This window comes from Colobus angolensis, unplaced genomic scaffold, assembly GCF_000951035.1.
Source record: "Colobus angolensis palliatus isolate OR3802 unplaced genomic scaffold, Cang.pa_1.0 Scaffold172, whole genome shotgun sequence".
In the NCBI taxonomy this organism is placed as follows: Eukaryota; Metazoa; Chordata; class Mammalia; order Primates; family Cercopithecidae; genus Colobus; species Colobus angolensis.
The window spans coordinates 3,782,138-3,797,154 of NW_012114844.1; the positions used below are offsets into that span (position 1 = coordinate 3,782,138).

Sequence of the window (15,017 nt, forward strand, 5' to 3'; positions counted from 1 at the left end):
CCATCCACCCGCCCACCAGATTCGAGGCGGAGTCATACCCCATCCACCCGCCCACCAGATTCGAGGCGGAGTCATACCCCATTCACCCGCCCACCAGATTCCAGGCGGAGTCATACCCCATCCACCTGCCCACCAGATTCCAGGTGGCATCATACCCCATCCACCCGCCCACCAAATTCGAGGGGGAGAAACCCCCAGAGAGGCAGCTGAGAATCCAGGAGGTGTTCGTCGTGGGCCCAACTCAAAACCTTGCTCCCCTAACTCAAAACCAGGCTGAAGGCGTGAAGGCTGAGCCCTTTGAAAACCACTCGGCCCTAGAGATTGCGGAGCAGCTGACCCTGCTAGACCACCTCGTCTTCAAGAAGATTCCTTATGAGTAAGTGTTGCAGGCAGCACCTGCCTCCCCCCGCTTCCTCAGGCACTGTCTTGGACAGCACCCCAGAAGCAAATGCAGTGAACTTCCAGAGCTGTGCGGACCCTCCACAGCTTAAAACAATAGTGCCTGGGTCCACAGAATGAGGGAGAAGCCTGTTTCCGTTCCTGCCCACCAAGTTCTCTCCTTACCTATCAGCTGCACATACACACCTTTCTGGAATCATCTCTAACTCAGTGTTCCTAGAAAGACAGTATCTAGAAAAGAGCATGTGTTCATGTGTGTGTGCACATGTACCTGTGAGAAACTGTGAACACAAGTATGAGCGTGGGCGCGTGTGTGGGTCCAGTGATCTCCAGGAGCTGATTTAGGGCACAGGTGTGGACTTTGAAGAAGCCCCAAGGCCTGCTGTTACCTGCTGTGGCCTCAGTCATCCCTGGTATTCATTGCAGTTATTCTACTTACATAATTTTGTATCCTTCTTCCTTCATCTGACGCTATGCCAAAATGGCATTTGTAAACATTATTTTTAATGAGTACACAACATTCTCTAACAGTGTGTTACTAAGCCACAAGGGTGTTTTCAGTCTCCACTTTTATTATTTATCGCTGCAGTAAACATCCTTGTAACCAATATGTCTCAATTCCTAACAATGGTCCCAGAATGGTTTCCCAAAATTGAGCTCACCGGATTTGAATGATTGAATGAAACCTGTCACATCTCCTGGACATAGAAGCAGCTGATATTCCTGATATGTCCCTGTAGGAGAAGTGGGTTACGTTTTCAAACACAGATCACCTCCCCTGGCCCCTTCTGCCCACAGGACTCTGCCAAGGTCCCCTCTCCCTGTCACTTTATGATGTCAGGAGCCTGTGGCTTGGCTTGCAGGCGTTTTAAGCCTTTTATCTGCCCCCTTTTAGGGTCTTCTATTCCCTCATCCTACAGACCAGCTGCTGCAATGACTAAAATGTGAATTCTCCCTGTCAGAAAACAAGATTCATAACAAATTATTTCCACTGTACCTCACAATAAGGTGTGTGCCTTCGCACACCTTATTTCAGCCTCCCAGTAATCCTGTGAGGAAAGGATTGTCTTTATTCCCATTTTACAGAGGAGGAAACTGAAGCCCTGCTCTGTAAAGGGTTTGTCTGAGGCCACACAGCTGCAACAAGGCAGAGCTGGACTTCAGCCCAGGGTTCCTTCCTTCCAGGGTTCTGCAGAAAGTCGTTCCCCCAAAATCACAGCCTCAAAAAGCCAAAAAATAAAAATAAAATAAAAAGCATGGAGCAATGAAATCAGCAAGGCAAACCTCACCCCCTCCACCTGGGTCTCCCCTTACTTCCCACAGGGAGTTCTTCGGACAAGGATGGATGAAACTGGAAAAGAATGAAAGGACCCCTTATATCATGAAAACCACCAAGCACTTCAATGATGTGAGTATGGATGGGAGCGCTTCTCTCGCTGAGGTTTCTCTTTGGCAAGATGCTCAAGAGGCTGGGTAGAGAACGGGCTATACACTGGCTGGAACCAGACTGCTGGGTCCTCTCCAGCCCTGCCACCCCTTGCCATGTGGCCTTGGGCTGGTTGCCTCACCTCGGTCTCAGTCTCTTTTCCTATTAAGTGGGGCTGACCATAGAATGGTCATAGGATGATTAACTGGGCAGTCATCCAAAGACATTCAGCCCAGCATTGGCTCGCCATGAGCCCTCACCCAGGACTTGTGATTCCTAAGAGGGGTCACTCCTCGGAGCAGGGCGTTTGGGGAGTCTGCGGCAAAGAGAACAGAAAGGAATGAAGGATTAGAAGGGAAGGAATGAAGATCTTGCTATGCTTCCTATTTTTTAACCTCATCAAATGGCAGACAGCTTCCCTCTAATTCATACATTATCCAGAACCCTCAGAATCTCCTAACGTTTTGGCTGTTTCGGCTACCCTGAAAGTGATGTCCCACTCGCTGCCCTTCTTCTTGCCTTTCTTGTGGTAAGATAGTCTTTTGGGATAACATTAAAGAGAATGTGTAATTCTTTTTAATGTTAGGAGGCCACAGTGCTGAGCGAGACTGAGGCTCCTGAATGTCCCCAGCTAGGATCAAGATGGCCCAATATCCAGCTCCTCCGGCCCCTCCTCTAGACCTCCCAGCCCCAGCTTTCCTGGGGAGAACTGTTGAGATGGGACCAAGCACTGAGCCTGCAAACTGGCCTGGCATAAGCGGCTCAAAGCGTCTGGACGGACTGATGAGCACACTAAGTTCAGATGGGTGCGTCACACACCCCCAGCTCCCAGAATCCCTTCTCAGAGAAACATGGGAGCAGCAGAGAACTGGGGGCCAGACAGGTCCCAGAGCCTTCTGAGGCTCAATTCATGTCCACAGGGAGCATTTGCAATGTTCTTTAATAAGAATATCCAGTGCCCCCTAACCAGGTGCCTACCTTGTGCCTAGCACTGAGCTTTTTGTGCATAGTAACCTCATTGAAAGCTCACAGCAACTAAAAGATAGGGGCTGTCCTCACATTTTTAGATACAAAGAAACCAAGGCTCTGGAGGGGCAAATGCTGAGGTCTCCTAACCGGTGTGTGGTAGCTCATGACTTTCATTGCTGCACAGTGCAAATCGGCTGTGAGGAAAAAAAGAAAGAAAAAAATCCCTCCCAGCAACTTCCCCACATTTGCGCAAGTTCCAGCCCCTGAACCACAGAGATGGGTCACTCCCAGCCTTGTAACAGCCCTGAGAACAGTTGCACTCAGCATCCTCATTCTTCTGAGTTTAATCATCAACACGAGGAAAGAGCCTTTGAGGGCCGGTGGTGGGAGCACATGATTCCACTTGCCCTGACCACCTTGGCCAGGGCCACATCCCACCAGCCCCAGCCCCCAGCGCACATATCCTGGGAGGATCCCCAGCAGCCTGGAAGAAACAAGAAAGACCCAGGGATTGCAGCTCAGGGGAGGAGCCCTTTGGGGCCTCCTAGGCCCGGGCACCCAGTGGCTCCTGCAGTAAGCACAGCAGCAGAAAGGAGACTCATGCGCCTCTCAGGAGAGAAAGAGGGACAGAGGCCAAGCCTCAGGAAACATCGTGACAGAGGCCTGATCTGACCACCCGTTACAGCACCAGGCAACAAATCATCGTCCCCTCCCTTCCCCTGTCCCACTGTGTGCCCAGGAGTTGAGCAAGTGAAAGACAAGAATGTGAAGTCAGCATTCATTGAGTGTTCACCGCATGCTAGACGCTGTGCTTCAAAAGCATCATCTCATTTAATCCTGCCATTCCCACTTTGTGGATGAAGAAACTGAGGCTCGAGGAGGGGAAATTTCATCCCCAACATTACACAGCAGAGTACGATTTTGAACACACACGATCTACCTGAGAAGCTGCCCTTGTAACAACCTGGCATTTGGCCATCTCTGTTCAAATCCACCATTTGGTTCTGATACACAGAACATGTGCTGGCACAATAGCGATTTACCTCGTCTCTCCCTGGCACAGTTCTGTTTGCTGTTTTCTGGTCCTTTAGCCTTTAATGTCTTTGTCCTCTTAGCTGGTACTGGCCAGGATCTTCAGGACCATGGCCACGCTGGGGTACTGGGATAAGACAAGCCAGGTCCCCAGAGAGCAAAATCTAAGCAGCTACTTGCCCTTCTGCACTTGTACCCCATACCTCGCCTGCCTCACCCTAGTCCCATCTCTCTCCAGGACAGCGTGGAATGGACATGGTGATCATGTGTCTCCTTCTTGGGTTTTTTGTGGGGTTTTTTGGTTTTTTTTTTTGGGTTTTTTTTCGGGGGGTGGTTTTGACAGAGTCTCACTCTGCTGCCCAGGCTGGAGTGCAGTGGTATAAACTCGGCTCACTGCAACTTCCACCTCCCAGGTTCAAGCAATTATCATGCCTTAGCCTCCCAAGTAGCTGGGATTACAGGTGCACGCCACTGCACCCAAGTAATCTTTGTATTTTTAGTAGAGACAGGGTTTCACCATGTTGCACAGGCTGGTCTTGAACTCCTGACCTCAGGTAATCCACCCGCCTCGGCCTCCCAAAGTGCTGGGATTGCAGGTGTGAGCCACTGCACTTGGCCACCTTCTTGGTTTTAAAGGAGATGCCTCTAATATTTCCCCCATGTGGAATGATGTTTGTTTCTTTACCAGGTTTTTTAAAAGTTATCTTTTGTTCCTTGGGTGTTAATGGATTTAACCATGAACAAACACAGAATTTTATCAAATATTTCTTTCTGCATCTGTGGAGATGGTCATATGGTTTTTTTCCCTTAATCTGTTGATATAGTAAATGACAGTTATACTTTTTTTCTAATATTCAATCATCCTTGCATTCCAGGGATAAACCCAATGTGGTCATGGTATATTAAACAAAAGGGTGTGTAGCTTTCCTTTCTTTTGTTATCCATTTCTGGTCTCAGTATCAAGGTAATACTGGCTTCATAGAATGAACTGGCAGATATTCCTTTTATCCTTCTTCTCTGGAAGATTTGACTGATCTATTTATTTCAAAAATTAGTATAACTTTTATATAAAACTGTTTTTAAGTTCCATGTTCTCTTGATGGAAAAAAATTTAACTACAACTTCAATTTAATTAAGCGATATAATACATGTACTACTGTGCGTTATTATCCTTCCTGATAATAAGTAGTAGTTCTTAAGTAGTATTTCCATTCTTAAGTCGTTTTACAATTCATTCTTCTTGATGAGCATCCTTTAGAAATTATTTTTGAGGTTTCTTAGCAATAAAGCCCTATAATATTTAATTCATCTGTAAATGCCCTTTTATTGCCTTTTTTAAAAGTAGTAGTCTTTTTTTAATTTTTAATTTTAAAATAATTAAACAGTCACAAAGGCCGGGTGCAGTGGCTCACACCTGTAATCCCAACACTTTGGGAGGCCGAGGCGGGCAGATCACTTGAGGTCAGGAGTTCGAGACCAGACTGGCCAACGTAGTAAAACCCCATCTCTACTAAAAATACAAAAATGAGTCAGGCATGGTGGTGTGTGCCTGTAATCCCAGCTACTTGGGAGGTTGTGGTAGGAGAGTCGCTTGAACCCAGGAAGCGGAGGTTGAAGTGAGCCGAGATGACACCACTGCACTCAACCTGGGCGACAGAACAAGACTCTGTCTCAAAAAACTAAATAAAACAAAAAAAGTCTTAGAAAGTGGCAAAAGAATGTACCAGAAAGCCCAGTGCTTCCTGCTGTTCCAGCTTCTTGCAATTCTAATTCCCTGATGTTCTAGCGCCAGCTTCCCACCCCCGCCCCCAGCTGCTCCAGGTCCAACCTGCCCTTGATTTGTTCATGTGCATGTCATGTTTGGAGATGGAGTCCTAAAAGATATCCTCTACTGTGTATGTGAGACCAGCAGTGCTTCAAAGTGTGTCCTGTCCAAGCTCTAGTTGTATCATGGGGGATTCCCTCAGAATTTGGCCCCTTTTAACTATTTGTTCTTCCAGATGAACTTTAGAATTACTTTGTCTATAATTACTTTTCTAGAGAAAGCTCTCGTTGGTATTTGGTTTTTTGTTTGTCTTCAGGGTTTTTGTTTTGTTTTGTTTTTTGGTTTTTTTTTCTTTTTGAGATAGAGTCTCGCTCTGTCGCCCAGGCTGGAGTGCAGTGGCGCGATCTCAGCTCACTGAAACATCCACCTCCTGGGTTCGAGTAATTCTCCTGCCCCAGCTTTTTGAGTAGCTGGGATTATAGACATGCACCATCACACCCATCTAATTTGTGTGTGTGTGTGTATTTTTTGTAAAGACAGGGTCTCACTATGTTGGTCAGGCTGGTCTCGATCTCCTAACCTCAAATGATTCGCCCATCTCGGCCTCCCAAAGTGCTGGGATTACAGATGTGAGCCACTGCACCAGGCCTGAGTGTTTTATTGGATTACATTAAACACATGTATCAGTTTTCAGAAAAATGACATATTTACATTCCCATTTGGGAATCTGATCTCTTTCTCTGTTATTCAAGCCTTTTATATCCTTTGGGGACCTGTTTTTTCCATCCTACATAGTTCTCATTAAGTTCCTAGGTATTTACAAATTCCCATTGTTATTTGGAAGGTTGCATTTTTGTTGTATTTTCTAACTGATTATTGCTAATGTATATATAAACTTTTCATTTTTCTATATTGAACCTTTAGCCAGCAACCCTAGCAAGCTCTGTTAGTTGTTCTCACAGTTTTCCAGTTCCTTCTTGTATTTTCAAACAGGCAATTATATCTGCAAATAGTGATTATTTATCATCTTTGCAATACTTATTCCTCTTTTTCCCTGTCTTATTGCATTGGCTTAAAGATCAGTAACTTGATTGCTTCAGAAATCATCCGCAACGAGGACATCAATGCCAGGGTGAGCGCCATCGAGAAGTGGGTGGCCGTGGCTGACATCTGCCGCTGCCTCCACAACTACAATGCTGTGCTGGAGATCACCTCATCCATGAACCGCAGTGCAATCTTCCGGCTGAAAAAGACGTGGCTCAAAGTCTCTAAGCAGGTGCGGGCAGGAGGCTGGCACCACTGCCTCCCTGGGGCTGGATTGGGGATGGGGCAGGAAGACCAGTGGGCTGGCCACTGGGCATCTACAAGTGGGCAAAGGACTGGGCTGAGGTCTAACACTCCCAGGTAAAACAGAGAATCACTTCCCGTATATCACCTGGGACCAGATAGCAGGCCCACAGATGTGGCAGTGAGACTGTGGGATTGTAATTCCCACTTGAGTAATTAAAACCTCAAAGTGGAAAGAATATGTTGGTGATTATTGGTCCCAACACTTTTCTTCTGGAGTTGGGGCGAGAGTGGTGGCTTTATGGGGATCTGAAGGGCAGCTGAGACCGTGGTCAGGTGAGCCTTCCATCGGAGGACCCTTCCGTCAGATGATCCTGCAAGCCCTTCCCAGGATTCTGATTTCACCTGCCCTTCTGGCCACAGAGAATTAGCTGCTCCCTGGAACCTGTCGGCTGGTTGATCACCTTAAATGTGGGCTCAATCCCTCTTCACTCAGAATATGAATCTGAAAAGCCATAAACATAAAACATGAACATAAAACCGTAAGATAGATTCTTCCTCAGGAATAAAGTTGCAGGCATTGGGGTCAGGAGGGACCAGTGCTCCTTGTAGGAGAGCACAATGAGGCACTTGGACCACTTCCTTAGTACACTTGGTGGATGCCCCCACCCCAGCCTGCATGTGTGCAGGAGGCCGGACAAGCACCCCCAGTAGACAGGGCAAGCCCCCAAGCACAATCCCTTGGCAGCAGTGTCTGTCATCCTACCGCTGGGTGGGTTGTGCGGGATCCACTGGCTCCAAGGGCCCTATCTCATCTGGGCCACGCTGGACTTGCATACTGTGTCGCCCTCATTGTTCTCTTTATCACCTGCTCCTCGCTACCCCCCTCATGTCAATGGCAGGTCTTGATTCCACCCACCAAGCAGGTGGCATGTCCATAATCCTCCCTACTTAGCAGTCAAACTCAGGAAAGTCCTGGGACATCTCTGCTACCCTTCCCCCCACCTTCTGGTCACTCCAGCCCCTGATGACAGCAGGACTACAGAACATGCAGGGACACCCCATTACAACCCAGTGGGATTGGGCCTTTTGCTTCTGGGCACACAGAGATGCCAGGCCTGGGGTCAAGGACCGTGAAAGATGCTACTCTTGTTTGCGGGCTCCAGGAAAGAGCAGAGCTCAGGAGCACAGGAGCTCAGAGCTGCAGGCACATCCAGCCAAACATGGCACATACTGTCATGAACTCCTAGAGGCAGGTGTTGAGCAAGGCTCTGCAGAACCTCCAAGTCACCCAACCTCGTTTGGCTTGTCAAGGTTCAGGCACGGCCCTTGCCACAGTCTGGGGGCCCATTCCAGGTAAATCTCTCTCTCCTTCTCCCCTGTACTATGGGAATGACATCATCTTTTCCAGAGGCCTTGCAGACAAGGCTTCAGTTTCCCACCCCACTTAGGCTTCCTGGAACCCACACTCCTTGCATTTCTTATTCTCGATCTCCAGCATCACCCTCCTCATGGATTTGGGAGGGAAGGAGCTTGGCCATCCTGAAATCTTCTGTTCTCTGCAGAGAGTGCAAATCAAGGACACTCGGTGGTCAGGGCATGTGATTCAGCCTGTGTTCTAGGATATCCTTCTGGATTTAGGGTCAGCTGGCCTGGTTCAAAAATCAAAAATGCCTTTGGCACTGCATGAGGTCTCCACCCTCTATGGCAGTCTGGACCCAGATGTCTTCTGCAGCCCCCAGCCGTGTAAGAGTTGTGTGTCTGCACAGCACCTGGTCCCAGGAGCTTCTGGGAGCTCCTGGTCATGGCCTGCTCAGCATCTGCCAGGGGCAGTTCATTATCTCTCTACAGGTGTCCCATGGACATTGGAGACCCTCCAAAATGGCCACGTTTCTTAGATGGCCTGAACTGTAACCTCAGCAGCCAGTTCTTATTGCTTGCTTAAATGTGTTCACCATAGCAGAAAAGCATTATGTCCAAGTCTGGTTGAGCCCCTGGCAAGAGTCAGGCAGCTGGGTTTCATTTGGGACTTTTCATTTCCCCTTTCTTCTTTTAACCCCCTCCCCATCCTCTTTGAAAAAACAAAACAAAACAAAAAAACAAACCTCAAGAGAGGATCTGATGATGATGCTCTTCCATAGGACAGTACAATGACTAACATGGATTTGTGTGTCGCCTCTCCTGGAGACAAAAGCCTCGCCTTGGCTAACAATAGATTTTGGCCTCTCTGGGAGGGAACATTCTTGGCCAGCCAGAAGTCCTCCGCTTGGTGAACAGGAAGTGATGGAATTTTGGAGACCACAAAATCATCTTTCTTCCTGACATTGACTCCAAGGCTCCTTGCCTGGTCCCTGCTCTCAATCACATATTCCAAGGGCCCCTCATTTCTGCCTGCTGGTGTCCACACTCTGTTAGAGACACCCACGATCCCAGAGGCTTGGTATCCCATGGAGCATCAAAGGATAGAAGCTCCTGGCCCAGCTAGAAGATAGATACTTGAACTGCTTCAACCTGGAACATACTTTTTAAGCAGCAGCTGAGAAAATTCTGTGGCTTCCCAGGCCATAGAGCTCCTTCCTGGAGAGAGCATGACAACCCAAAGAGGAGCAGCCATACACAGCAAGCATGGGGATGTGGAGGAAGTTAAAAATGTGCCCAGTTCAGAGCCACAAATTGGTCCCGGAATATCTTCTGCACATTTTCACGGCCTCAGAGCATGGTGACACTTCATCTAGAACTACCTGGCCACCGGTATCTCCTGATCAAGCTTCTGTGTCTCCCGCAATTCTAGAACATTTGAGCTAGTATTGCCCTAGGGAATACCTGGATTTACCCTCCCATTTTCCATATGGGGACCCTGAGGGCCAAACAGGCAAGAGGAGTGGTGATTTGCCAGTCGGCATGCCAAGGGTAGGTGACAGAGGCTGGGGAGGCCCTAGGTTTCCTGACTCAGCCCCCGCCTCTGACCTCAAGCCATATCAGGTCATTCCTCTGCAGGTGGATGGAGAGGAAGAGGAAGGAGGGTGCAGCTCTGGAAAGGGGCAAGTGCAAGAGGGAAGCTGAGATCTAGAACAGAGGTGGGCCGGGGCATCCAGCCTTCGCCAGTCATTGGAGAGCAGACATCTCAAGTGAAAGCAGAATCATCTGCCTTGACTTTGTGTGCTGTGTGCTATTCTGTTGCGTGTCAGATCCAGAACACAGTTGTGCTCTGAACAAGATTAGTCCACACCAGGTGGCTAGGCTTTTTCTGCTCATTGATAAGGCACGGAACTGAATGGTACGCTCAGCCCTTCTTTCCCCTTGAAGAGCACACACAGATCTCCTCCTGTCAGAATGGAGACTTAGATTGTCCTTTTCAGTAGACAAGTTTCTCAGCAGAAATCTGACCCCAAGATTGGGCATGTGCTTGGCCTCCAGGGCCTGTGTCCCCTTCAGGCTGACTAGGGCTCTGGTGGCACGACGTACCACTGTGCTCCGGTGGTTTCTCAGCCACATTCTGAATCTTGAGGAACAGAGCTGCAAAGGAAGTCTCTAACCTATCTCACCATTTTATCAATGAGGGAGCTGAGGACCCCTGAGGGAAAGGACCTTCCCTCAGGCTCCACAGCGCACAAAGCCAGGCTTGACCCAGGGCGCTCCGTGGGTCAGACAGACTCCAGCCACTGAAACTCAGCTCCAGCCTGATGTGTGTGCTGGGCCTGGCGGGGTCGCCTGGCAAAGCCCTTTGCTCTGGGGCTTCCTCTCTCCAGCCAGGCCTTTTCTTTTCTGATCAGTTCGTCTCCCATCTTTTTTCTTGATCCTTAAATTTGGGTGGTGTTTCTGGTGTGAAAAAGGGAATGTGTGAGATGAGGGTCACATCCTTTGGGTGTAGTTCATGAGAAAGATCAGGAAAATCAAAAATCTGCCATTTCCTGCTCTCAGCATAGGCTCCTAAGAGTCACCCACCAAGTTCTAAACTGCCCAGGTCTCGGGCTCCTACAACATTTCCCAGGGCCAAATCCACACTCAGGTCCCTCACATCCACTTCCTTGCTTCTGAGAGATGTGTGAGCACAGGCACACTCAACAGGGACCCATGCCCAACTCCTGAGGAGTTCAGGGGCAAGGCGCCCAAACACAGGAGGCCCCCAGATCCCATGGGAATGCAATTCTGGAACCCTGGCGGGCAGCATGCTGGAGTGTGGGCCTGAGGTCCCGGGCCTTGGTGTGTGCTGTGTGTTAGTAAATGCTTCTGATTCCTTCTAGACTAAAGCTTTGATTGATAAGCTCCAAAAGCTTGTGTCATCTGAGGGCAGATTTAAGAATCTCAGAGAAGCTCTGAAAAAGTAAGTGTCTGTCATTTTGTCACTGTTATTTTTAAAATCATAGACCCGCATTGCAGAGGCATTCACGTGCCACCCCCAGCCAGAGCAGGAGGTCTGTCTGTCTGTCTGTTCATCTGTCTACCCGCAAGACCCCTAGATTTCCTGGACCCCAATGGTGGAGTCCTCCATGGTCTGCCAGAGAAACTCCAGAGTTTGCCGGCATTTCCTGGGGGAAGCACAGGAATCACGCTGGGATCCCTGAAAGCATAGTAGCTGTGATGATAATAATAGTGGTGCCAGATGTCTCGATTCTAAAATGCACGTTTTCTTTTTACATTTTAATAATTCTGACATCAGGAGATGTCTTAAAGTCAGTGTTGTTTATTTAACACAATTGTGTTTCCTTTTACACTTGAGAATTCATCATCAAAATATGCTTTCATTTTATAGACAGTGGCATCTTGGAATCAAAAAAATACTGTTTTACAATAATCATACTTAAAGTTTGTAAAGGACTTGCCTAGACATTGTGTGTTTAACGCTATCAACATTGTCCATAAGGCGGGGTCCTCAGCCTCAGCACCCTTGCTATTTTGACTACGATGATCCTTTGTTGAGGGGGACTGTCTTGTGCACTAGGGAATCTTTAGCAGCATCTCTGGCCTCTACCCGTGAGATGCTAATGGCACCCCCTTCAGTTGTGACGACCAAAACTGTCTCCAGACAATACCAAATGTCCACTAGGGGGCAAAATCCTCCCCCCTTGAGAACCACCAGGATAAGGCTGCTTCCCACATCCTGTTCTTGCAGACAAAGAAACTGAAGAGCTAGTGACTGGTCCAAGGCCATGTGGCCATGGCCTAGCACCAGGACTGGCCCAGGCTGGCCTCCAGAGCTTGGCAAAGTTCGCCCTGGGCTCCAGACAAGCTCTCCCAGGGAAGCGCTGATTCAGCCCATCTGCACACACTGTGGCCGCACACTCACACGAAATGGGGGGTTTGCTTCTGTCATTCTCATTAGGTGCTTACTCAGGCTTCTGCACTAGTCTCAACCCTCCTTTCATTGAGTGAGTGTCCGTTCCTCTCCTTGCCTGACTGGCTACTTGCCACACTTTGGAGAGACCCGGGGAGACCCCTGAGGTCCTGGTTCCCTGTACAGCTTAGGAAGCCTCTCCTCCCTTCCTGGTGTTCCCATGATCATGGCTGATGCAGGGACCACCAGAGTTTACTACCCCCAGACCCTGAGGATGGGGCCAGCCAAAACCTCCAGCCCTTGACAGTGGCTTTGACGGACTGCTCACCCCCTCTGCCAGCCTCGTCTGCCTCCTCGTTTTCTTCCTGCCGTACTTGGTCTGTCCTTCGCCAGCTCTGTGTGCCATCGCCTTGACCATCTCCACTTTATTTGTGTTCTCAGACAGATGTTGCACCCATCTGTGCTGTCCGGCCGTCTCTCTTCTGCCTGGGCTCCCCAGAGCCCCTGTGGACTGTGCTTGTGGGGAGCTGCCCCTCCGTGCATTCACCAACTTGTCCGTCCGCCCCCGGGGCACCACTCCATCCACCTCCTCACATGGCTGGCTTCCTGGTCTGCCGCCGCCACCACCGCTGCCTCCACTGCCTCTGGGGCCCCCCATTCTGTCTGAGTCCCCATCCTGACCGTCTTCCCTCTTTCAGGTGGCCTGCGGGCCCGTGTAAGTGTCTCTCCCACATTCTCCTAGTCCCTGCAGCACAGGGCAGAGGTGGCCTGCGGGCCTCTGGGAGCTAAGAGCTTTATGCAAACCAGGTTCTGGACTTACAGAGACATAGGCAAGGCACGTAGAGGAGGGAGGGGCTGGGGAAACCTGGGGAAAATGCTTCCCGCACCCCCTCTCCTGAGGCTGTAAGGTTTTCACAAAGAGCGATGTTGCATGAATATTGAGCGTCTGTTTCACCAGGCAGGGGACAGGGGCAAGAGTAGCAAGGTGGTAGTCCATGGGCATAGCCAATGACCTCCCCAGACAAGCAGCCATGCTATAGGCCTCACCAAGTTGGTCTGCAACCCATTCATATGTCCCAGGCATCTTTTTCAGCTTTTCATTAAAATATCCAATATCAGGCTAGGCACAGTGGCTCATGCCTGTAATCCCAGCACTTTAGGAGGCCGAGGCAGGCAGATCACTTAAGGTCAGGAGCTAGAAACCAACCTGGCCAACATGGCAAAACGCTGTCTCTACTAAAAATACAAAAGTTAGCCAGGCGTGGTGACACATGCCTATAATCCCAGCTACTTGGGAGGCTGAGGCAGAGAATCGCTTGAGCCGGGGAGGCACAAGTTGCAGTGAGCCGAGATCGCGCCACTGCACTCCAGCCTGGGTGACACAGCAAGACTCTGTCTCAAAAAAAAAAAAAAGAAAAAGGAAAAGGAAAAAAGAAAAAATATCCAATTTCTACCAGCATCCAGGCTGGAAAATGGCCTTATTGCCTTTCCCAGCCAAGACTTCACCACCAAACCCTAAATCAACACCCCACCAGCCATTCTCTTAAATGTCCCTTGCCGCACCTACAACAGCCCTGTGTGTGCCCCTTCAGTCCCTGCCGGGTGCCCTGAGAGTGGCCTCATCTCCCCTTTTCTTTTTTTTTTTTTTTTTTTTTTGAGATGGAGTCTCGCTCTGTCACCCAGGCTGGAGTGCAGCGGCGCAATCTCGGCTCACTGCAAGCTCTGCCTCCCGGGTTTACACCATTCTCCTGCCTCAGCCTCCCGACTAGCTGGGACTACAGGCGCCCGCCATCTCGCCCAGCTAGTTTTTTGTATTTTTTAGTAGAGACGGGGTTTCACCGTGTAGGCCAGGATGGTCTCGATCTCCTGACATGGTGATCTGCCCGTCTCGGCCTCCCAAAGTGCTGGGATTACAGGCTTGAGCCACCGCGCCCGGCCCATCTCCCCTTTCCATTCGCCGAGCCTACATCCTGGCGAAGTCCCATGACTGTTCCCTCCTCCCAACCTCCCAGCAATCAGAACCGTTCCACAGCTCCAGGCAACAAGAATTTGGTTGAGAACTGAATTTAGCAGTAAAATGTGGTCACCAGCTCTTTTGGGGCCAATTCCAGTTTTGACTACCCTGTCTAATCTCAACTGAGCACACCCTTGCATATCTGCACATTTTGTGTTTAATTTGAATAGGAAGTCCTTGATTTAGAGGAACATGTGGGACAGACTGTTATTGTAGGCTGCTGCAGTGAAAGTTTTTCCCCTTTGTTCCCCTGAATTAAGGATGGGAACAGCCGTGGAGGAGTGTGTCAGCTAGCTGACTGCCAGGTCATCCCCTATGCCCTTTAATCAGGGTGAGAATCAATTTATCTATATGGATATGATGAGCCCAAAGGCTGAGCTCTAGAATTTCAGGGGTTCCAGCAAAGCCAAATATCTATCTCTATCTTTATTCTCTGCCTGTGGCCACAGAGCAGAGTAGCAACCCAGTGGTAAAATGGGACTTTCCACCCCCACCCCATCACACTTTTTTTTCAAAGACTACCTACCTAATCACCCTGTACCTTGTGCCAGAACCTTGGACCCTGGCCCCAGGGGATTCAGCCCACACAGCCCAGCCTCAAGGGCCCTCATGCCCTCCCTGAATACCCATCCCAGGCCTTAAGATAGAAGAGAAGAGATCCCCAGCTACAGTCGGCAGAAACTTGTAAGAGAGAGTGGCCCATCCCACAGCCAGGGCAGTACAGGGAAGAGAAAAGTTGGAGAGAAGGAGGAAGGAGAGATGGACTCAGTGCTTGTCACGGGTCGGTTTCCTGGAGTTTGGTGTAGAGCGTGGGCAGCTGCCTCTTGCCAGCAGTAGCTTGTCCCCCATA

General features: G+C 49.5%; 1 protein-coding gene across 2 annotated transcripts in view; it reads left to right on the plus strand.

Annotated features, from left to right (window-relative positions):
• The window catches only part of RASGRF1 (Ras protein-specific guanine nucleotide-releasing factor 1), a 136,694-nt gene that overhangs the window by 106,569 nt on the left and 15,108 nt on the right, over positions 1–15,017 (plus strand). For both annotated transcript variants that reach the window (XM_011938398.1, XM_011938399.1), the window contains 4 exons: positions 273–376; positions 1,723–1,807; positions 6,670–6,867; positions 11,123–11,202. In XM_011938398.1, coding sequence (XP_011793788.1) covers positions 273–376; positions 1,723–1,807; positions 6,670–6,867; positions 11,123–11,202 — 467 coding nt within the window. The remainder of the gene's footprint in view (positions 1–272; positions 377–1,722; positions 1,808–6,669; positions 6,868–11,122; positions 11,203–15,017) is intronic.